Source organism: Trachurus japonicus, chromosome 22 (assembly GCF_045865225.1).
Source record: "Trachurus japonicus isolate A0001 chromosome 22, Traja_1.0".
NCBI classification, from domain to species: domain Eukaryota; kingdom Metazoa; phylum Chordata; class Actinopteri; order Carangiformes; family Carangidae; genus Trachurus; species Trachurus japonicus.
This window is the reverse complement of record NC_140928.1, coordinates 4,858,683-4,883,532: the sequence shown is the minus strand read 5'-3', so window position 1 is coordinate 4,883,532 and position 24,850 is coordinate 4,858,683. Positions and strand designations below refer to the sequence as shown.

Genomic DNA, 24,850 nt, shown 5'->3' with positions numbered 1-24,850 from the left:
CAGTTCACCTGCCTTTAGTGTAAATATGAACCTGGACAAACTTGAAATCGTGTCAGGGTCTATTTCTTTTCTTTTTTCTTTTCCTCCACTGCTTCTTCGACAAAAGGCAAAAGACGATTGTGTGATTGTGAAACTTGGTTTTGCTGCTGCTGCTGAATGAACTCTTGTTCCTCCTCCTCTCGTCTCCATCAGGTCTCAGCGTCGGCTCTCCGGTTAAATCCCCCCTGAAGATCATCGGCAGCCTCCGGAGGAAGAAACCCAAACAGGAGGACGAGGTCACGCCGACGAAGGGCATGGCTCTGAAACGTTCAAAGACAGGTAACGTCAGCGGCGTCCAATCCTGGACCACGACTCTGCTCTCACTCTGTCACTAACAGACTCACACGCTCAGGGTTCACACTCTGTTTTCAAACTATATCAAACTGCATCAGCTCCATCAAATAAATAAATACATTATATACGCATACACTTTAAAGGGATAGTTCAACATTTCGGCAAATTGGCTCATTGCCATAATCCCTATAGTCATAGCAGTAGGTTCGTTACCTTTAATTGTCGGTGCAAGCTATTTTTAGAACGGCGGAGCAGAGCTGCGAGCTGCTCAGAGCTACGCTACGGAGGCTCATGGGATTTCTTGGTTTCCCTCATCAAACTCATCAAATACACAGTCCAACAACTCCAAAACGCTCTGGTGGACAAGTTGTGACCTGCACATTCACCATGCTATGAGATAATAACGGAACGTTACCAGACAGAGTTGTTTTAGAGGCAAATTCATGCAAAACCGCTGATGCGCATTGCCTTCAGGGACAGTTTTTCAGCAAGTATTTCCCTCTAAAACAACTCTGTCTCGTAATGTTTTGTTATTATCTGAGACAGAGTTGTTTTAGAGGTAAATACTTGCTGAAAAACTGTCCCTGAAGGCAACACGCATCAGCGGTTTTGCATGAATTCACCTCTAAAACAACTGAATGTGCAGGTCACAACTTGTCCACCAGAGCGTTGTGGAGTTGTTGGATTGTGTATTTGATGAGTTTGATGAGGGAAACCAAGAAATCCCATTAGCCTCCGTAGCGTAGCTCTGAGCAGCTCGCGGCTCTGCTCCGCCGTTCTAAAAATAGCTTGCACCAATGCGCCAATTTGCCAAAATGTTGAACTATCCCTTTAAAGATACGGTTTAGACAAATCAATAGATTTACTTTATTTATCCCAAACTGGCAACTGAAAAAAGAACAAGCTATACAAAGTGGAGCTGCACAATGGGTTCTATGCACAGCTCCACTACTTCCTGAACTGAATGCTGCTCCTTTGTTTCCTGTCTTACATTACTGGACAAACTGATTAATCCAGGTGTGTCTGAGTAGTCACAACGGTCAGACACACCTGGATTAATCAGTTTGTCCAATAATGTAAGACAGGAAACAAAGGAGCTGCATTCAGTTCAGGAAGTAGTGGAGCTGTGCATAGAGCCTATTAATAGTAGAGTCATTCACCTTGTTGTGCAGGTGAAATCTACATTTAAATGCTACAACTCTTCCTGGTTCACAATATTTTCTGCACTTCTCCTTCCTGTTTACGTTTCCTAACCACTAATCTCACTAACTCCTCTCACATTTAGACCCCAGGAAGAATAGCTGTGGCTTTGCTGCAGCTAATGGGGATCTTAATTATTAACAATAAACAAACACACTAACACTGAGGTCAAGGTGGGAAAAGGTGGGAAAACTGTGTCTCTGTCGGACTGGGGATCCTCGTGGTGAAACTGGAAACATGGTCAAACACAAACTGTAGCGCTCAGATTTCACATCATTAGAAATAAAGTTGTGGAGCTGTTTGTCCACATTGTGTTTTGAAGGGACATTATTCACTTTACAGGTACAATCAGATTCACCAGTAAGTCAGTAACATGTTAGTATAACTACACACTATTAAGCATAACCTTAAGCATTGTTAAATACGTAATTCAACATTTATAAAATGTTCTAATTATTAGTCTAAAAAGAGTTATACATATATAAATCAATTCATGTATAAATCAACTATTATATCAACTGCAAACCAGTCATTTAGACATAATTGGTTCATTATTAGATCATTTATAAAGTGTCAGTAAATGATTAACAAACTATTTAGATGCTGCACTGATTCATACAACGATTTAGACATGTATTCATGGTTAGTGAGTGAGTGAATAAATGTTTGGTAACACTTTATAATAAGTACACACTATTAAGCTTTAGTTAAGCATTAAATACTGAATTCATTATTTATAACACATGAATACTCATTAGTATTCAGTTTATAAATACAGTTAAAAAATGTTTTACTCATAATTGGTAAGCACTAACTGTATTCATAAACTACACTACTAATGAGTATTTATGCATTATAAATGAATTAAAAGAATAAAAGAATTCAATATGTGTTTACTTATTCTAAAGTGTTACCAATGTTTTATTAGGGCCACGGGCAATCGCACCGGGCACTGGTCCCAACAGCTATGAAATAGCTGCAGGGACCAGTGCCCGGGCGAAGCCCGGGCACTACTGTTATTGTGTGGATTTTTTCCTAGTTATTAGTGTGACTGCTGAAGCAGTCACACTATTGTTCTTCTGTTTGGCCATTTTCTTCCGCCTTTTTACGGTCTTCTTCTAGTCCTTCATACTTTGTGCTATTTCAACAATTCATATATCAAAACGTGCAGCTTTTTTTGAACTTTATCGGCATTACTTTTCTCTTTTTAACTATTTATACTTTTTAAAATATTTAACTTTTTCACAAAAAATCTCACATTCATCAAAGTCTCAACCTCTCTTCTTCACAACTCCACTGTAGTGTAGGGGTTAGGGTGGATGTTCGCCAACCCTAAGGTCACTGGTTCGAATCCAAGGGAAGAACTCTTGTTATGTTATGTTGAATTCTGCTCTCCTCCCCCGCCTTCAATTGGTTACAGGTGTTTGTTATCTCCTTGATTACTCGTACCAGTTTGCAGCACATCATCACATTACAATGAATGACAACAGGTTTGAAAGCAGTGTGCTCTCTGTAGCCGAGTGGCAGAGTAAAGGTTTAGTGATCATATGGTCATGGGTTCGATTCCAGCCTCAGTCTTTTCACTTCATTGCTTGACTTTTGATTCCAATTATTCAGCTGTCATTGGACAGTCTTTGATTCCTCATAGTAGCTATAAAGCTCATTGTAACTCAGGTTCTCTGTGGCCATATGGTTAGTGCTCAGCCTGAAATTCACAGACATTTTCATTCTAAGTCATTCAAGCTTGACTCTCAAGCTTTCTTGATGTTGACAGTGTGCAGATCATTAACAGACAACAGTCTCTGCAACTGTGTGTGCACCGTGGCCTAGAGGCAGAGTGGAAGTCTAATAACCATGAGGATGTGGGTTCGATTCTGACCTTGGTCAAACATTTGTATGGTGATCACAGCTTGCACTATTTGCTAATTCTGCAACAGCGTTCAGTTGCTGTCAGCAGTCACACCATTTCCATTCTTGGAAATGCTTTTTCTAGTTAGGGCCGCGGGCAATCGCACCGGGCACTGGTCCCAACAGCTATGAAATAGCTGCAGGGACCAGTGCCCGGGCGAAGCCCGGGCACTACTGTTATTGTGTGGATTTTTTCTTCTTATTATTATTATTCTCCTTCATCTTCCGGACGATTTTCGATTCGCAACTAGTCCTGCAACTCGAAGAGTTGCAGGACATATTATATATCAAAACGTGCGTCTTGATCGGGATCGGTGTGCTTTTACTTTTCTCAACAGTTTACGAATTTTTCGCGACGTAGTCGCGAAAAACTGCGCAAAAATTTTGCATGTAAGTCAATGGGACGGGCGGAAAAAAAAGAGCGAAAAAGACCAATCATTGGAGTTTAACAAACGTCTACTGCTCAGGCATACTTTCACCTAGAGACTCCATTTAAACTTTAAACAGTAGACACAAGTCTTGTGTATTGTCGTATTACTCCACGTTTTGATAGGTCATATAGTTTTTGATCAATCCCTGATCAATGACCATGATCATTTTTGGAGAAATTATGAGATTATAATGGGTGTGTATTGGACAGAATGTTCGTGTCAGAGTGCGTGACATCATCGGTTAGAGTGGGAGAGAGTGAAGAAACATTCTGTATTTTTTCTGGATAAACTGTGAGCACGGCCACAATTTACACTCTACAGACATAATTTTTTCAGAATTTGTAAGACAAACTTGTTATCTCTCATGTCATGTGCTCAAAATATCAGAGAGACTTACAGAATTGACAGAATCAGCCTCTGAGTGCGGCCACGTCTGTCCCTGCTCCTCATTGAGTCCAATACAAATATTTTCTGAGAGGAGCAGAACGGCCTGATGTTTTAAAACTGCCAGCGTCGCCAAAATATTTACTGTAGAAACACCAAATCGTACCGAAATTTTCAGTAAGTCCTTAGAGCAACGTTGATCTGTGTTTTGTTCTGATAGGAGTTACCGTTTTCTCATGCTAGGCCTAATTGTGAGACCGGTTTAGAGGCAGAAAATGGCTGTTTTTCTCCACGTTTCTGTCTGTCTCAGCCTGCGGGGGCCCCTATCGCCGTGGTAACCTCTTTGATCCTCAGGCCAGAGCTCGTTAACTTCATAAACAATCCACCTGGCGCTCGTTTAAATGTTTATAAACACAGACACAGCTAAATCAGACTGACACAGGATGCAGCTACTAACTAACTATGTGTCAAGTCAGTCACACACACACACACAGACTCTAGAGCCAGCTTCATGTGATTACAGTCACACACACACACACACACAAACACACACACACTTTCATGTGATTAAAACACAGTTAACGTGCAACAGAATTTAAACTTAAACCATGATTTAATCTGGTTTTAAAGTTAAACCTTGTTGGTGTCTCACACACACACACACACACACACACACACACACACACACACACACACACACACACACACAGTTAACCTAATGTGGTTACAGCTCCTCCATATCAGTGCTTATAGAAAGATGATCATGTGTCTGTCTGATCAGCTCTGTCTTGCGCTTAAGATCGTGGGTTTGATTCCCATGTTGACAGAGATGGCAAAATCGGCAGTAGCCCCGCGGCCCATTCAAAATTTCCCGAGAGGAAATTTTCTAGTTAGTGTGAATGCTGGAAGCATTCACACTATTGTTATTCGGTTCGGCCATTTTCTGCCTTTCTTCGTCATGTAACTAGTCCTTCATACTTTGTGCTATTTCAACAATTCAAATATCAAATTGTTCAGCCTTTTCGGGACAGGTGTGCTATGTCTTTTCTCTTTTCAACTATTCATACTTTTTGCAATATTCAACTATTTCTGATTTTTTTTTCCCCATAGAGAATGCATTGGAACAGTCTTGAAACTCTTCAAATCTTCTTACTTCTTTCAGCCTTTAAAGCGTCCACATACTTTCAGCTAGAGACTTCATTCAAATTCTGAGCTGTAGACAAACTTCTAATGTATTCATCCTGTATTTACAACTTTTTCATAGCTTGCACCGTTTTTGAGATAAATCCTTTAAAAGCACATGAGGATTTCTGACAAATTTCACACTTTTCAATGAGTGTGTATGGGGTTGGATCAGAGTGAGTGACATCATCGTTAGAGTGAGAGGGATCGAAAAAACATTCAGGATTTTTTCTGGATAAATTGCCAGCACGGCCACAAATTAAACTCTAGACACATGATTTCCTCACCGGTTTGTAGCCACACTTGTCGTGTCTCATTTAATGTGCTCAAAACAGCAGACAGACTTACAGAATTGTCTCAGTGAGCCTAATTGTCCAGCTAGACCCGCTCCAGTGGCTCATCCACTTCAATATAAAAGTAGGAGCTGATTTTTTTAGAAAAGCAGAAATGCCCCCCTTTTCTACCTTGCGACGGCAAGAAAAGTTTTTGCCCTACAAACATTTAATGCACATGAATGTGCTCAGGAAGGTCTCCTTGCCCAGATGGTCAGGACCACATTCTGATAAGAGTTACGGTTCTCTTTTTTGGGAAGCTGCTCAGAGCTCAAATCTCTCTGCTCTGCTCTGCTCTGTGTGCAGTTGGTCCAGCTGTTGGGGCCAGCTCGTTATCAAAGTCTATAAATAGAACAGGTCAGGTGCAGCCTGGCTGCTCGTTAAGATGTTTTTAAACACAGCCCCACACACACACATGATAAACCAGACTGACAGAGGATGTCCACGCACAAACACAGGCATCACACTCACACACAGACACACACAGACACTCACACACAGTCACACATGCACACATACACAAACAGACAATTCCATTCCATTCTTCATTCTTCCATTCTTAGATAATAATTTAAAATATTTTTTAAATGCAGCCAGGGAGCTCTCTGCTCTCATGGGCTGAATGAGAGCAGGAGAAGGAGCTCAACTTTGTAACTTGCTGTTAAAGGGATAGTTCACCCTAGAATGATATTTCGCTCATTACTGTATCTACTCACCCTCATGTGGACTAAGGGCTGGAAGAAGTTTCAGAGTCCTCCGTCCCTTCTCTGAGTTACAGGGGGTCTCAGCGTAGCAGTGCATGTCCATATAACGGTTGTAAAGGGACACCAGAGCTCTTCGTAAAAAAACACACACAAAAAAACATCCAAATACCTCCATGATGCTCGTATGTAATGTCCGTCTTGTGCTGAAGCCCCAAATTGCGTAATTGTCCCGAAAAAAATTAAATAAGTCTATATTTTAAGCTTGTTTGTAGCGGAAGCTTCTCAAAGCTCCTCTTCCTGGTCCGTCCAAATCTCGCGTGATTCGCAGTAACCGCACTGACGCCGGCGCAAATCACGCGAGATTTGGACGGACCAGGAAGAGGAGCTTTGAGAAGCTTCCGCTACAAACAAGCTTAAAATATAGATTTATTTAATTTTTTTCGGGACAATTACGCAATTTGGGGCTTCAGCACAAGACGGACATTACATACGAGCAGCATGGAGGTATTTGGATGTTTTTTTGTGTGTGTTTTTTTACGAAGAGCTCTGGTGTCCCTTTACAACCGTTATATGGACATGCACTGCTACACTAAGACCCCCTGTAACTCAGAGAAGGGACGGAGGACTCTGAAACTTCTTCCAGCCCTTAGTCCACATGAGGGTGAGTAGATAATGAGCGAAATATCATTCTAGGGTGAACTATCCCTTTAAGTGCTTTTTAATTCATTTTAATTCACCAAAAAATAGTCACAGGTCACAAAAAAGTCCTCTTCTTGCTTGGTGTGGCTAATTTCTGCACTTTCCTTACTTTTTTTTTAAGCATCATTGAAAAATCTCACATTCATGAAAGTCTCAACCTCTTGTCAACCCTAAGGTCACTGGTTCGAATCCAACGGAAGAACTCTTGTTATGTTATGTTGAATTCTGCTCTCCTCCACCGCCTTCAATTGGTTACAGGTGTTTGTTATCTCCTTGATTACTCATACCAGTTTGCAGCACATCATCACATTACAATGAATGACAACAGTCTTGAAAGCAGTGTGCTCTCTGTAGCTGAGTGGCAGAGTGAAGGATTTATGATCATAAGGTCATAGGTTCGATTCCTGCCTCAGTCATTTCACATCATTGCTTGACTTTTGATTCCAATTATTCAGCTGTCATTGGACAGTCTTTGATTCCTCATAGTATAAAGCTCATTGTAACTCAGGTTCTCTGTGGCCGTATGGTTAGTGTGTTAGGTTACCACTCATGGAGTTGTGGGTTCAATTCCTTCCATGGACATGTTTCTTGTATGCCATTCCGCATGTCTTTGTCAATTTATTCTGCTAATTCAGCATGGTTCAGCATTGGGTTTCAGCATTCACACGCATGTTCCGTTAGGAAATGCTGTTTCTAGTTATTATTATTTTTCCACTTCCGGCCAGATTTCGATGTGCTACTAGTCCTGCAACTCGAAGAGTTGCAGGACATATTATATATCAAAACGTGCGTCTTGATCGGGATCGCTGTGCTATTACTTTTCTCAACAGTTTACGAATTTTTCGCGACGTAGTCGCGAAAAACTGCGCAAAAATTTTGCATGTAAGTCAATGGGACGGGCGAAAAAAAAAGACCGAAAAAGACCAATCATTGGAGTTTAACAAAAGTCTACTGCTCAGGCATACTTTCACCTAGAGACTCCATTTAAACTTTAAACAGTAGACACAAGTCTTGTGTATTGTCGTATTACTCCACGTTTTGATAGGTCATATAGTTTTTGATCAATCCCTGTTCAATGACCATGATCATTTTTGGAGAAATTATGAGTTTATAATGGGTGTGTATTGCATGGAATGTTCGTGTCAGAGTGCGTGACATCATCGGTTAGAGTGGGAGAGAGTGAAGAAACATTCTGTATTTTTTCTGGATAAATTGCCACCACGGCCACAATTTACACTCTACAGACATAATTTTTTCAGAATTTGTAAGACAAACTTGTTATCTCTCATGTCATGTGCTCAAAATATCAGAGAGACTTACAGAACTTACAGAATCAGCCTCTGAGTGCGGCCACGTCTGTCCCTGCTCCTCATTGAGTCCAATACAAATATTTTCTGAGAGGAGCAGAACGGCCTGATGTTTTAAAACTGCCAGCGTCGCCAAAATATTTACTGTAGAAACACCAAATCGTACCGAAATTTTCAGTAAGTCCTTAGAGCAACATTGATCTGTGTTTTGTTCTGATAGGAGTTACCGTTTTGTCATGCTAAGCCTAATTGTGAGGCCGGTTTAGAGGCAGAAAATGGCTGTTTTTCTCCACGTTTCTGTCTGTCTCAGCCTGCGGGGGCCCCTATCGCCGTGGTAACCTCTTTGATCCTCAGGCCAGGGCTCGTTAACTTCATAAACAATCCACCTGGCGCTCGTTTAAATGTTTATAAACACAGACACAGCTAAATCAGACTGACACAGGATGCAGCTACTAACTAACTATGTGACAAGTCAGTCACACACACACACACAGACTCTAGAGCCAGCTTCATGTGATTACAGTCACACACACACACACACACACACACACACACACACACACACAGTTAACCTAATGTGGTTACAGCTCCTCCATATCAGTGCTTATAGAAAGATGATCATGTGTCTGTCTGATCAGCTCTGTCTTGACCTTAAGATCGTGGGTTTGATTCCCATGTTGACAGAGATGGCACAACCCGCAGTAGCTCCCGTGGCCCATTCAAAATTTCCCGAGAGGAAATTTTCTAGTTTTAACAGTTATTACTGTTATTAAAGACCCATCAAAGTAAAAATGTTTTACAAATGTTGAGTAAGTGTTTAATAATGCTTCACTAGTGCTAAAATAGTGTGTAGTGATTGTACGGTGTTACCCATTTACCCTACATTTATAATCTACATTTATAGATGAAATCGATGCTGCAGTTTGTAGTTCGGGTGGTGTCAGGGTGGAGTTACACCGTCGGTATCATCATGAAAAACGAACACAGTAACGATTATTGACTTGTCTATTCCCAGATGCAGCGCGTCGGCCGACAGGTACACAGGCGCTAAACAAAGGTGAAGCCTGAAGCCAAAGTTTACTGGAGTTCGTTTCAGTTTGACAGGAAACACAAAGCTAAATTCGGTTTCAGTTTGATGTTGTGAAGACCAGTGGCGAACCGTGGACCCAGACCCTGGGCCTTCAATAGGACCATCTAGCAATAAAAAATTAAACATAGCAATAGAAATAGTAGCCAGAGCCTTGTCACATGGATGGTTGGCATATTACATGTTTCTTTGCCCTAACTGGCTTCACAACACACAAGGTGATTCTGGAAAAAGCTGGCTATCATGAATCACTTATTAAAAAATAAAAAAATAAAAATTTAAACAAGCAAATCACACATTCACTTAGGCTATTTGTTTAGCTGGAATGAAAGTAAAATGCCAATCATGAGCTGTTCAACAACTAAAGATGTATTTTTGATAATGTTTTTTGTGTTTGTTTGAGCTTAGAGACAAACTGTAAAAACGGCCTATACAAATAAAACTGCCTTGCCTTGCCTTAGACACAGTTGAATTTCACTGTAGATTTAATATTTCTGCCAAAAGTGGCTATAAAACAAACACCTCCTGAGGTGACATGGGAAAAAGGCACAAGCTCTTTGTAAATGCTCAGCCATTTTTCACTGGCCTTAATGGCTATCAAACTACCGGTATAAAATTGTAGGTTTACACCAGGGGTCCCCAAACTTTTTGCAAAGAGGGCCAGATTTGATGAGGTAAAAATGTGTGGGGGCCGAGTCAGCCGACCTTTCAGCCTGACATCCTTTGAACCATTAACATTAAATGCAAATTAACTATTTAATACTCTATTTTTTTCATTGCAAATGGAATTCTTTTCATTTCTTCACATAGATAAATAAATCTAAACAACTTTTTACCAAAATCACTCTGCTTTTCATATTTGAAGACCACATAAAATTACATAAATGTCAAAAGGAAGCTTAAATATATCTAGGTTAATTTGATACATTATTATATTTTATATTATATTTTCAAAAATCAAAAATTGCACTTGAATAAAAATCAAACCAAAAACAAGAATAGACCCTGTCCTCTGTTAAGAAGATGCACTCAAATATAAAACCACACACAACCAAAACAATAAATAAAATGGCTTATCAAGTCTCAACAAAACTGCACTTGAATAGATATTGACCGTGTCATCACAGTAGATGAGGTGAGTAGTGACTGAGGCTATGTCGCTCTAAGATAAGGTGACCAGATTTCCGAAATGAAAATCGGGGACATTTTCAGCGCGGTGGTCAAAATTCAAATGTTATCATTATGAAATGAATAACAGGGGCAATTACATGTTAATGTATTTGACAAAGCAAATGAGTAGCCAATAAGAAGTTACCCATAACCCTTCCAACCTCTCAGTCACTTCTGGCTACCAGTTCAACAGCATCAGCAAAACCAACAAAAACAACAACAACAAAACAGAAGCCAGTGCTGAAAGAGGCTTCTGCACCAAACAAACACTATCACACTCCTGGATGGATTCTTAGCTCAGTGTTTTTCAACCTTTTTTGAGCCATGGCACATATTCATTAAAAAAATCCCGTGGCACACCAACCAAAAATGTTACAAAATGACAGTGCAGCCTAATACAGTAAATATAGCCTAATACAAATATTGTCTCTTACAGTGTAGTTAGTTTATTCTGACTCAGTAATGGTCATTGCTAAGGCCAGGTCATTGTGCAGGCCTCTGCCACTACCCACTGACATAAAAGAGTCCTATTTTATTAGCCAACTCTGCCAGACAGTCACTATTGCAGACACAGATGCTCAACAAAGCCAAATTATTTTTAGGAGCTAAATAATATTTGTTTGGACACAAACTGTTAACTGATAACAATAACTTGTATTCTGATTTTACTCTGATTCTTCTTCTTATTAGGCTATTATGTTTTTTTTGTTTTTTTTTTATTTTATGTCAATCAACTCATGGGAGCTTGTCAACACGTGCACACTTCCACTCGTGCCTTCAGCCATATTTCACAGCAAAGTGTTACATGAGAGGATTTACACTTATGCTGTGCACTCCCTGTGATAGAAAGTCAGAACAAACTCTGAGTGCAACCTGCAACGCGTACGGTGCCCCTAAAATAAAAAGGAGGGGCTCTCCAGTCGACTCCCCCGTCATTCACCTGCAGCTGCACAGACGAGCAGAGGAGCAGAGGAGCGCTCTGCTGTCTGATGCCGCAGCACAGCGGTAACAGCGCGTGTGTTTTATTTAAAAAAAAAAAAAAAGCAAACAAAAAGAGACCGCAGCCGGTCGGTACAAGCCATTTATCGCGCACGTAACGTCAGCACGCTAGTTATACTGGTTTAACCCTATGGTTTAACCATAATAACTGGAGTTTGTATCCATACGCAACTTTGTTTCTCCCCCATTCAAATCGGGGACATTTTCGGGGACAGCTTTAACCGGGGACAGGTCGGCCAAATCGGGGACTGTCCCCGAAAATCCGGGACGTCTGGTCACCCTACTCTAAGACGGTGTGGTGGGGGTGTCAGCGGCGTGGAGCGGGTCTCATAGCGGAGACAGCTCCGTGACACTGCCGGTGGGGGCTGTAGGGACGGGGGCGGGGGGGCTCACGGCACTACGGCAGCACCGCTGCTCGGTGGAAACAGCAGTGACGATGTGCTTTCACGTCCGAGTCTCCAAACCAGAAACGTTTGTAACAGTAACAGCACCGGAAAAGTCTCTAGATTCAGACGATCTCGTTGTTGTTGTTGTCACCGTGGCAAAGTGCCGTGTGTGTACGGGGAAAGGGAGGGGCGGGGGGAACGGGGGTGACACATCCAGCAGGAGGACAAACTATCCTGCGTTTAAATAACATGTCGAAAATATCTGCTTGACAACTCATGGAGCTGGAAGCAGCCCTAAATAAGCAACTACACTTTAACAACAAGCCCAAAAACCCGCAACCCACGACTACCAATATAAGCGACTTCACAGAAAAACAAGCCCAAAGTCACGTATAATACGCGGACTTGGCAACCCGCTCCCTCAGTATTTTGGCGGCTATGTTGTTCTGCTGGGTATTCGCGAATACCCGGAAACTGTCGTGATATGGTCCCGCCCACAACTCAGTGGAATATGATTGGCTAAGACACCTGTCAATCTCAAATTCATGCCCACATTGACTTGCATTACACGGGCCTTCAGTCACAGCCACTGAAGGCCCTGCAGGGGGAGTCGATGATTTACTGCCCAGATACCGTTGGAAGAAAAATTGTGATTGGTCCATTTCCCGTTCCATTATATTAACCCATTGTTTCCCAAGAAATATTAGTCCAACTTTATAACAATGATCTAGAAAATATTACTTGTGTGTTACTTACTGTATAAAAAAAATTAAAAAAAATAAAATAAATAAATATATAGTAGTACAATATTTCAATATTTTTTCTTAGGCCTTCACTGAATACCTTGAAGGCCCAGAGGGTTCCCCTCTGGTGAAGACTGATCTCCGCCTCAGAGGTTTTTAAAAACCGAGATATGATAGATAATGATGAGTGCAGGGCAGAGGAGGTACAAAGGTTTTAATCTTTAATCCAACATTGATCTTTATTTATTAATTAGATTAAAACTGGGGCAAAGTTTTAACTGCAGCTTCAGTTTAATCCCAGCGTCCACGTTTCTGCACCTCATGGCTGCACTGAAACGTAAAGATGTGTGTTCGCATGTGTGTGCATGGTGCAAATGTGTGTGTGTTTATGTGAAAATGAATGTTGGTCTGGATGTGATTAATCACGGTCATGATGTTGCACCAAACAACTTGTGGTAATTTGTGTCCATTGTCTGTGTTTATATCAATTTATTGGTTTTATTTATGTCAAGAGTCAGAGGTTTTTGCGCTTTTGTTTGTGGACCCTCCTGAAAAGGAGCTGTGTTTATTTAAAGAGGATTAATCTTGTTTTTTTTCTCCTAAATTTGGTAACTTTTGTTCCACAGAATTTTTTTTCTTTGAAAGTTGTAAAAACACACACACACACACACACACACACACAAAAACCCCCCTGCAAATATTTGTTTTTTCTCCACACATTAACATTGTGAGATATTCTTCCTCAGGAATCGGCAAATTTTGGAAATTTGCCTATTTTTTATGAGTTTTTTTCTCCCAGATTTGTGAATTTTGTTCTGCAAATTTGTGAGTTTAGCAAAAGAAAACTTTTTTTTTTCTTACATGGATTTGCACGGCTTTTTTCACTGAAAAATTTGTGCATTTAGCAGTTTTTCTTGCAAATTGTGTTTTTTTTTCTTGTAAATTTGCAAGTTTTTTCTACTTTCTATATTCTTTCAGATTTCAGTTACATTGGCCTAAATACACGTTTGTATGAAACTAATGTAATGCAATGAAAATTACCCATGGATCTGTATCTTGCTTGATCTTGACAGGTTGTTGCTGTTAAATAAAAAAATATAAAAACAGTATTGATAAAAAGCTGACTGCACAGATAATCAATGCTATTAATTGCTCAATGAGGCAGGAAGTTCATTGTTGTGCATTAAGCATCAAGTCCAAAGTTTCAGTTTGTTACATCAAAGTTTGATCCGTTCATTTACTGATTCAGAGGAGTTGATGTGAAGGGAAAACAAAAGACTGTTGCTGTTTTCTTTCTGTGCATTAACTGTGTCTCCTCCGTCCTCAGATCCGCACTTCACGACGCCACGTGACCAGTTCATCAGAGGACCTTTGAGTCAAAGTCTGGATTTCGCCAAACGGAAGGTCAAAAGTATGGGAAAAGGGAAAAAAAAGGGAGCCATCGCTGAAGAGTCATTAGAGGAGAAGCAGGAGGAGGAGGAGAAAGAGAAAGAGGAAGAGGAAGAAGAGGTGAAGACAGAGGTGGAGGAGACGTACACACTGCCAGAAATACCCCAAACTCTGCTGTCAGGTAAAAGCCTGGAGGGTCGCGCTGCTCAAAGGCACCTTGGTGTCTCTGCCTCTGTCCACACATTCAACTCATGTCTTTATCTGTCTCTGTTTTGGCAACAGTGGGACGAGTCTAATTCCTGGTGTAAATACACAGCGTCGGCTGAGATTTAAAAACTCTCAAAGACGAGTCGTCACCTTAACCATTGGATGATTTCCCCTCATCTAATTAGAGTTAATAGACTGATGATGCATGATATAAAAATGAATTAAACACCAACAACAGAAACATAATAAGACAGTTAATTGAATGATTGAATGTTTTAAAGGATGCAGTATAGAAGTGACAGGAAATCGATAAAAAATGATAATAATTTATGATAAAATTTATGAGGCTCAGAGTAGTTTACAATGAAAATACATACCATCGTACCATCAAATAAGGCAACACAGCTTTATTAGTATGATTCATTTCACGCAACAGGGCAAGTAAAGGTTCTTTACAGAACAATTAAATATAAAACATAATAGACAATCCAGATTTACAGTGAAGAGATAAAGATAAAAGCATAACCTAGTTTCAAAAAAGACAGAATTACATTTAAGGTGACACCCACACAGGGCCTGATGAACCCAACAACACGACCCACAGGCCAGTGGGCGTTCAGGGGTTAAACAAATCGGTCTTCAGCTGTTGTTGTTTAGAAATGTTCAAAATGAGTCGACATCTCTTCAGCCTTTTATCTGTGTATTTAAAATCCTGGCTGTAGAAAATGACAAGAGACAGAAAGGCAGTGGTCACCAAACCATTCAGAGCTTTATTTACAAGTCTTTTCTCAGGGTGTGTTTGAAGTTCAAACACACCCTGTTCAAACTTTGAACCTGTGGCTCGTTTGCTTTGTTCGGATCCAGCATTGTAAAGCAATTGTTCTCTGATTGGTCAGAAATTTTATCCAGAAAGTGGACAACAAAAACAAACAAAAACCATGGAATAGTCTTAATAGGCATCAAAATTAAAATGCAATGCTGCGAACCCAGCCTTAACTAGAGCGTCCGGCCGTTCTCACTGCAAATTAAGCGTTCCAAGCCCAATTGCTGTGTTAACCAAACGAAGACAAGGTGAGGCAAGTTTATTTGTATAGCCCATTTTTGTGTCAACGGGCTTTACACAGCATCATAACAACATCCTCTGCCCTTAGACCCTCACATCGACTGAGGAAAAACTCCCAAGAAAAAACCTCAACAGGGAAAAAACGGTAGAAACCTCAGGGTGAGCAACAGAGGAGGGATCCCTCACCCAGACATGCAATAGATGTTGTCTACAGACAAGTAAACAAACCAGTCTTTGGGGTTAAATGCTCCCTGTCTCGGAACAACTTCTCCAAACAAGCCAGGTCTGAATACACCCTTAAGGCAGAATTAGACAACACGAATTTGATTTCCAGCGTCAGCCCCAATCATAATTGTCAGGAATGACGAACGGACGTGTAGTTTTGCATCTAGGACGCTGCACGATGCTTAAAGGGACAACGAGGAGTTTGTATTTGGTTATAAAAAAGTCTCACGTTGATGTGGATGAATCTAACTCCTCGTTGTCCCTTTAACAACACCCCGAAAGAAAGTCTAGCATGTTAGAACTCTTTGCATTTCTTCTCCATGTCTGACATCTCCTACGCCTGAACCTTGGCGTTGACCGATAGGATGACAGAGATCTGACGCACTGTTTACACTGAGAATCTGTGGAGAAAAGCTGAAATGAAATGTAAAACGTTTGTCTCCAGTGATGCAGATCAGTAAGATGATCGAGGAGGAGGATCTGGAGGTGGCTCACGTCAACCTTCTGGCGATGCGACTGGCGTTCCAGCGGGAGCGGGAGCGCTGTGACGGCGGCGACTCGCCCGTGGAGCTGGCCAACAAGGAGAAAGACCTCCACCTGCTCTACGGAGACCTGAGGAAGAAGATCGGCGCCATAGTGCGCAACTCCAACTCGCTTGTTTTCCAGAAGACGGAGAAGCTGCTTCCTCTGGCCCGGATCATCCAGGAGGAGGAGAAGAGAGCGGAGGAGCCGGGAGCGCTCCCCGGCAGCTGGATGGAGGCGTGGCGGGAGGCGGTGGCCGAGGGCGTGAAGCTGAAGATGCAGGACATTCATCTGATGCAGAGGGAGCAAAAAGCCTCTTGGATGGGTGAATTCCTGCGTCAGCTGGGTCAGACCGTCGTGCAGGACCTGGAGAGCGTGAAGCGGACGCTGCGCTGGTGTTACCCGCCCAGCTTCGAGGTCTTCAGCACCTACGTGAAGAGCTATAACCGCGGCGTCCCGCAGATCGTGAAGGTGCTGGAGCAGCAGGCGACGGAGCAGAACGAGCTGTACTGTCTGCTGGACTGGCTCATCAACACCTACAAGAGGTCAGAGCAAAAACACGGTCGTTTTCACTTCGTCAACGCTGTTGTAGGTCAAGTGCCAAACTCCGTAGTCGTGGTGATGATTAACTGGTTCAACGCTGGTATTTTACTCACTGTCCTACTGGTACCACCAGGTCATAAGTTCACCACACTGAGGGCAATTTACATTCGCCCATTGCCATAATCCCTATAGTCAATATCCAACAACTCCAAAACGCTCTGGTGGACAAGTTGTGACCTGCACATTCACCACGCTATGAGTTACAGAACGTTACCAGACAGAGTTGTTTTAAAGGTAAATGCAGAGACTAACTGCTTGCAGTAACTGCAGTACCTGCTTGCTGAAAAACTGCCACCGACGGCAACACGCATCAGCGGTTTTGCATGAATTTCCCTCTAAAACAACTCTGTCTGGTAACGTTCTGTTATTATCTCATAGCGTGGTGAATGTGCAGGTCACAACTTGTCCACCAGAGCGTTGTGGAGTTGTTGGATTGTGTATTTGATGAGTTTGATGAGGGAAACCAAGAAATCCCATGAGCCTCCGTAGCGTAGCTCTGAGCAGCTCGCGGCTCTGCTCCGCCGTTCTAAAAATAGCTTGCACCGAAACTTACTGCTAAGACTATAGGGATTATGACTGACTCACTGTTGGAGACTCACTGTAGTGGTTGGGAGAGGAACTGCAGGCTTTCCAAATCAACTATAATAGAAACACTTGTAAGTAAAATTCACTTACTTACTTTTTTTAATTGTTTTTTTACTTTAGACCAGTGGTTCCCAAAGTGTGGTACGCGTACCCCTAGGGGTACGTGAGCGCATTGCAGGGGGTACGTAGAAACATTAATTAATTTATTACCAAGATGATAAGTAGATATTCCAAGTCACTTCATAAACCCATTACTGAAATGGTACGTGTGCCACAACTAGTTCCCCCCAGAAGACAACAACCTGTAGCACAGCTTTGTATAGTTGTCAAAAGTATCGATGCAAAACGGCGCATCTGGATACATGACTGGTTTCTAAAGTATCGATATTAACAGCGCGCCCCCACAGCGCCCGACGCGCGCACTCGACAGGCAGAGCAGAGCAGAGCAGAGCAGAGGAGAGCGGGCAGCGTCCAGAGCGTTTGGACTTGAGTGAGTAGTTACACAGAACTAGACGCACGTAGGGTGAATTTAGCCCTAAAAGTTTAAAACGGCGATATTAACGGCAACACTCCTCTCTCGTCTCCTCTCTTTTTCTCCGCTGTCTGCGTGCACGTGTGTGTGTGTTGTGAGAGAGGAGGGGGGGAGCCCCGTCCGTCAGAGGAGATGCATTAATGAATGTAATGAAACAATAGCAACACGCTGGAATTGCACAACTCTTAGTTAGCTTTTCATTTAATTAAAAAAACAAAAACAAACATCTGTTATAAGTCCCTTTGATTATAATAAAAATAAAATATTGGAACAATAATAAGCTGGGAGACACTGCTGCTGTATTGAATATGATGTCATATTCAATATTTTTCTGGGTATTGGAATTGAGTTAGAAATTTTAGTATTGTGACAATCCTACAACTCTGTGAAGACACATTTGACCACAACAAACACCACAACAGCCAGAAACAACTAAAATGCAGGAGAATGGTGTAAAATGTCTTTGTACAAATTGAAGAGAGAAATTGAAATGATTTTCGTTTCTTAATCAGTTGTGTTAAGTTATGACCACTTTTGGAGAATCATCAACACGTATGAGGGAGGGGGTACTTGTGGTATGGCAAAACGGCTCAGGGGGTACGCAAGACAAAAAAGTTTGGGAACCACTGCTTTAGACTATAGGGTTTTATCAATTTCAGTAATTTACATGCCAGTGCATGAACCGCATAAATACAGGTTTTCCCCTAAAATTACTTCCTCCTAAGAGATTCTTTGGTGTCATTATGAAGCAGGAAAGTCAGAGTGAATCAGGCCAAACACAGTTGCACTGAGTTCCTCTGTGAAGCCTCCCTCTTATCTAACTAACAGACATGTACCCACACGTCTGTGCTGCAGCTCAGCTTGGTGAACGAGCCGCCACAAAAAAAACGTTCACCAGGGGAAAGTGGACGGCCAGTGTAGACGGCTAATTAGCAACTGGGCTCATTAAGCAGCATGTAAACGTATAGGTGCTAATGTCACTGTGGTTCGGTTTGATGCTTTTGTGCATGTTTTAAAATCTTCTACACACCAGAAAAGTAAGAAAAAAAGGAGAACCTGGAAGAAAGTCTGAAGTCTCCGATTTACAGGAGGTACCTTAAACACATCGCAAAACACTCGGCTGCCCACATGAAGATGATTGTGGGTTTAGAGGAATCCTAACTCCACCGCCACCACCACAAGTGTGATTTGAGGAAGCAGTTGAAAAAGACTTAGTGACATTATTTGTTGAATGAGGCCAAACCAAACCGAAAAACTGAGCTGAAACCAAAAATAAACAGCTGATCTGATAAAGAGCCACATAAAAGAGGCACAACACTCTCCTGAGGCCCGAATGGAAAAATATAATCAGGTCATGTCCACATTTCTCTCTAGTAGCTTTTTATTCAGTATCTCATAATAAATGCAGACACAGAGAAGTCAAAATATTGTTATTAAATGTACTAAATGTTGAGCGAACATTGAATGGATTTGCATGATCTAAAAAAAAATTATATGCTCTTACACATTTTTAAATTTATATGTGTTTTTGTGAATATTTTATGCCACTGTAACTGTTGTGTCTTGTTCCCAAACCCTTCATACCATGTCCCAAAGTCCTGATAAAATCCAAACTGACATCTCTGACATGTCTTCAACATTCGTTTCACTTCAATTCAATGTTTTGAAATCTTTTCAGCGAGAACGTCATGGGAAATCCGTCCCTGCAGCCCGAAATGGAAGACGAAAGCACCGAGTTGCAGCTGGAAGAAAACTTCCTGAAGCAGCTGGAAGAGAAATATTGCAACAGATTGAAGGTGAGGACGCTGACGTCTCGTTGGCGAGATTGTCTTTTATCTACATCACAAACCATAATAATAATAATAATAATAATAATAATAAGCTGGTTCCAGTTTTTGTTATTGTGTCATTAGTGTGTTATTACAGTATGTGTCTCTGTCTGTTACTGCAGGCGGACCTGAAATCTTCACTCGGCAGAATCATTGAACTTGAAAATGACGAATGTTGGAAGGGTCGGGAGAAGCCACGAAAGGACGACGAGTTCCTCGACTCTGAGATCCGTATCGACATCTGCACGGTACGACACCGAAACATCGTCAGGGGATCATCAGATTAGACATGTTTCATAGTATAACAGTGTAGGGAAGTACCTGTGTGTCTTTAGTGTACAGTCTATTGAAGTAGGTAGTAGAAAGAAAAAAAAAAAAGAAAAAAAGAAAGGTACTCAAGAGAAAGACACTAACCCTATAACGCAGTCCTCATATTGGAAGGAATTAACTTCCAGTATTTGTTTGGGGTGAAAAAAAAGTTAGAAAACAGGTAATCAAAGACATACAGTTAATATTTATAAATGCCATATTAATTAATAAATATGTTTTTGTGTTTTGTGTTCTCTGTGAGATTATTTTTCCTGGTTGCAGTACAACGTTTTGGCCACGCGGTGGCAGCAGAGAGTCTCACATTGACTTGACTGATCAAACTGTTTTTCTCCTCAGTTGGTGAATGCAGCTGCAACGACCTCTAAGATGATCGATGTTCAGCTGGAGCAGAGAGTCCTCTCCATCTACCTGCAGGAACTGAAACCGTTTCCTCAAAGGTTTGACAGCACACACACAAAAAAACAGAGAATATAATGAACGTGTGCAATTAGCACAGCAGAAACAATTAATTAACTTCAACTATAAAACTCCTTTTATTCAAACACTACAATGCAATATAAACTTGATAACGTCTTGATGGACCTTCTCCAAATTTGGCTCAAACACTAATTTGGACCTGGGGAATACCATATTTTCCCTTGAAAAATGCCTGAAAATGACGCCTCGTCTTATATTCAAGGTCTAAGGAGTTACCCGTGTAAAACAATAGGTGGCGCTATATGAGCACTTTTCCCTAGTGTTTAGAGCAGTGTGACCCTGGCGTGATCCTGCAAACAAGTCAGCTGGAATGGGTGTGTTAGCCTACATTTGCATAAGCTACTGAATGACAGAAAGATGCAGCCAAGGCACAGAGGTCCACTTGAAAAAAAGTGCTTACAAAGTCGGGAGGTGAATAACAATGTTTTAATAAGTGATTAGATATTAGTGATCAAAGTTCAGCCATCTCATAAACGCTTTAAGGGAATTTCTCGAGGATAATTTGATGGTTAAAGTCACTGTGAACTAATGAAACCCAATTATGGTCGAAACATGCACTAATTATGATGCAATTTAACCCCTAAGGGATTAAAAGTGACAAGATGACATTTTATATCCTAAAAAGTCAAATGTCAAAGTCCAAAAAAACAACAACCTCTGGCCATTTTTTTAACTCTCAGGAAGGCAAAATCTTGATTTCAACCATATTTACTGCAGCTTTGCTGGAGGAAACGACCACACAGAGGCGACTGTACTGTAGGTCACAATATAAAACAGATTTGACTCTTTTCTTCGTGGCCTCGGGGTAACAAGGAACTCCGAAGCCTTTCAGCCCCTCATAGCTCTTTGTTTTGGTGATTCCTCTCAGCGTTGCCTATTTTCAATAAGAACATTATGAGACAATCAGCTGCTCTATAGGAAAGTATTGGTAAAAGAGGAAGGTGTGCATGTGTGTGTGTGTAGGTGTGTGTGGGTGTATGTTTTGGGGGGAAACCAGAAAAACAAACTTAAACACAGCAGAAACAGGATCCTGCTGCAACCACGGTTATTAAGCAACGTGAGAATATCTGCTCCGTCTGTTTTGTTTTAACTTCCCCACCACGGAGAAGACCCTCGGCCTCATCACTCTTTATCTCAAAACTAAAACAGACAAGATCAGATGAAGCACCGAACTCCTCCTCTTCCTCAGGAGATGTATCATCATTTCTGCTCCAAATATACAGTCACAGGAAAAAGGAAACAAAACAAACACTATTCTATCTATGAAGATAAACAGTAACAACATAAACAACCAGAGGGAAAAATACTGAGTTCACGTGACAGAATTACTGAAGTCTAATTCCAACTCTATAATCGTAAATATTCAGATTTAGTTCTTAGTTTTGGTTTCAGTTTCAGGCTAAAGATTTTACCTTATATTAAAAAAAAACGTCATTATCTGTTGTGAGAATAATCAACTATCTGCACTTTTTAATGTAAAATCCCTGTTATTTCATCTTCTCTGTGTAATTCCCTTGAGGCCAATTTTGGTATTATCGTGTTTTATGGATAAAAATGATTTCACTTAATGTTTATGAAAGACTCCCAAAATCCTTTTATGCATGTGGGAGTGTTTTGGTTTGTTTTAACCCTGTCAAGTCGTCTGCAAAAACTAAATCCGTCTCCTCTTCTCCTCTGCAGGTTTGAGGAGGAGTTCAACCGTTGCTGCGGCGATCTGAAACCGCAGCCGCTCTGGACTGAGTATCAGATAACGTACATCAATGCCTTCACTTCTTTACTGTAAGTCACGTGACTTCCTGCAGGGCATTTACACCGGCAGGCACAGGAATGAGATCACAGCTGTTTCTTCACTCATGTTCAACTTCAAAATAAAAGCTCAAAATGTCCACAGGGACATTTAGTAAATTCATTTCTATCAAACACAAAAGGATTCATCTTTATTGCCCATGGGGAGTGAAAATTTACTTTAATTTCTATTTCTATTATAATACCCATAAGGCCCTTGAACGCAAGCTCTCATTTGAAAGGCCACAGAGCCTGATGCATTAGTCAAAGATCAATATGCAAAAGTTAAAATGCTGAAATGTGAAGTAAAATAACGCAGCTTGGTAAAAATCAAATAAAAATCCTGCTGCTTCACACTGTAACTAACTTCTTGGAACATGTTTGGGCTTTTATTTTGAAGGAATATACTTTAGACTGTGGTGTACGTTGTGAGAATTTAAAAGGCCAGAGGAGCTTTTGTTTTTTTGGCTGATTTATCTCTGAGCTATTCTTGACTTAACTCCAAGTGTTCATGCAGACTCTGGCTCAGAGTTGTTTAGGGGGAATGCTCCTCTAGACTGCACATTAGAGGCTGGCTCGCTGCATGCATACCCTCTTAAAATTAGGTCATGCAACTCGCCTTGGATTGGAGGATATAGCAGCCAGCTCTGGCAGAGGCGCCGCCTCACATGGTTTCCGGGAATCGGGGCTGCGAGCGCGAAACGCTGCTGCATTGTTCGCATGGGAAAGCGAAAGCAGCGAGAGCGGAGGCACAGAACCAAAACCATGCAGCAGGCAGATCCAGTCACAACAGATGGCTGTAGTGTTATGTCGGGTCGTTCAAGGACGTCTGGTTTCTCGACTTGATGCACCGCAGCTGTGCTGAGCAGAAAAGAAGCACTGACTACATGAAATTATGTTCAAAACGTGCTAAACACAACATAACTGACCTTATTTAACACCTAAAAACTGGTTTTGTGGGTTTGAATGTTCATGAGAAACACTGGAACAAGTTGTGTCTTTTTCCCAAGAAGAAACAAAAACATGTCAGAGGTCAAAAGAGAAAAATGTTGTTTGTGTGCGTGAATTTTATTTACATTCCAAAAGCCAAGAACTCAGAGTTTCACAGTATAAACAACTTTAATTTAGAGAGAAGCATAATGATCGGTTATTATTTATCGTAATGGTGATGTATGTTACTGTAATACTTGGATTCTTTGCTCCGCTTTGTGGCTTTAAAGACTTATTTGATTGACTACTCATTATATTCTTATTAATGCTCCTCTTTAAGGAGGAAGTGGTGCATTAGAAAACTGGGACACTGTCTCTGGAAAAACAGATTCCAGCAAAAGGTCAAACGGAAATGCCTCAACAGCTACTTGATGGATCACAGTGAGGTTTCACACAGATATTCATGTCCCAGAGGACGATTCCTCCTGACTGTTACCCCATTTACACCTGGCATTAACAGGCATTTTCAGTGATCGGATACTGCTTTAGCAAATGAAAGTACAGGTGTAAAGACACATTGAGGACGGATTGTGATCCGATCGGCCAAACCACCTGGTCAAGGACACATTGTGACCACATTGAACACAAGTATAAACGGTAATGCATCCTGTATCCACATACAACTACACGTGTGGAAATACTTCTACTAAATGTTTAATTTACCCGTGCAAATATGTGATTGGATCTCAATCGGATCTCAATGTGGACAGTGGAGACGCATATTAATGCCAGGTGTAGATGCTATCCGGTCGAATTGTATCCTATCTGGATAGTTTGGATATGAAATGCATCTTAAAGGGATAGTTCAATATTTTGGCAAATTGGCTCATTGCCATAGTCCCTATAGTCATAGCAGTAGGTTCGTTACCTTTAATTGTCGGTGCAAGCTATTTTTAGAACGGCGTAGCAGAGCCGCGAGCTGCTCAGAGCTACACTACGGAGGCTCATGGGATTTCTTGGTTTCCCTCATCAAACTCATGAAAAGCAAAAAGAGGAGACCGCACACATCAGCTCCCTTATGTGCAGATTTTATTAGCACATTAATAGTAACGTTTCGAGCTCATAGCTCTTCATCAGACTCATCAGAGTGTCTGATGAAGAGCTATGAGCTCGAAACGTTACTATTAATGTGCTAATAAAATCTGCACATAAGGGAGCTGATGTGTGCGGTCTCCTCTTTTTGCTTTTCCTGTCCACATTTTTTGAGGCCAGCACCTATTGAACTGGATGTGCGCGACCGTGTCTACTCTTTGTCCTCATCAAACTCATCAAATACACAATCCAACAACTCCAAAACGCTCTGGTGGACAAGTTGTGACCATGAGACTGCTTGATGAAAAACTGTCCCTGAAGGCAACGTGCATCAGCATCAGCGGTTTTGCATGACTTTCCCTCTAAAACGTCTCTGTCTGGTAACGTTGTGTTATTATCTCATAGCGTGGTGAATG

At 41.3% G+C, this 24,850-nt stretch overlaps 2 protein-coding genes across 3 annotated transcripts in view; one reads left to right on the top strand and one right to left on the bottom strand.

The window, feature by feature from the left end:
- The window catches only part of exoc3l4 (exocyst complex component 3-like 4), a 46,837-nt gene that overhangs the window by 5,067 nt on the left and 16,920 nt on the right, over nucleotides 1-24,850 (top strand). For both annotated transcript variants that reach the window (XM_085767432.1, XM_085767433.1), the window contains exons 2-8: nucleotides 193-318; nucleotides 14,193-14,435; nucleotides 16,195-16,816; nucleotides 19,670-19,787; nucleotides 19,943-20,068; nucleotides 20,487-20,587; nucleotides 22,308-22,406. In XM_085767432.1, coding sequence (XP_085623558.1) covers nucleotides 193-318; nucleotides 14,193-14,435; nucleotides 16,195-16,816; nucleotides 19,670-19,787; nucleotides 19,943-20,068; nucleotides 20,487-20,587; nucleotides 22,308-22,406 — 1,435 coding nt within the window. The remainder of the gene's footprint in view (nucleotides 1-192; nucleotides 319-14,192; nucleotides 14,436-16,194; nucleotides 16,817-19,669; nucleotides 19,788-19,942; nucleotides 20,069-20,486; nucleotides 20,588-22,307; nucleotides 22,407-24,850) is intronic.
- LOC146963273 (creatine kinase, testis isozyme-like) overlaps nucleotides 9,411-24,850 on the bottom strand; it is a 205,431-nt gene continuing 189,991 nt past the window's right edge. The window contains exon 8 of the mRNA XM_085767436.1: nucleotides 9,411-9,430. The gene's annotated coding sequence lies outside the window, so the exon portion shown is untranslated. The remainder of the gene's footprint in view (nucleotides 9,431-24,850) is intronic.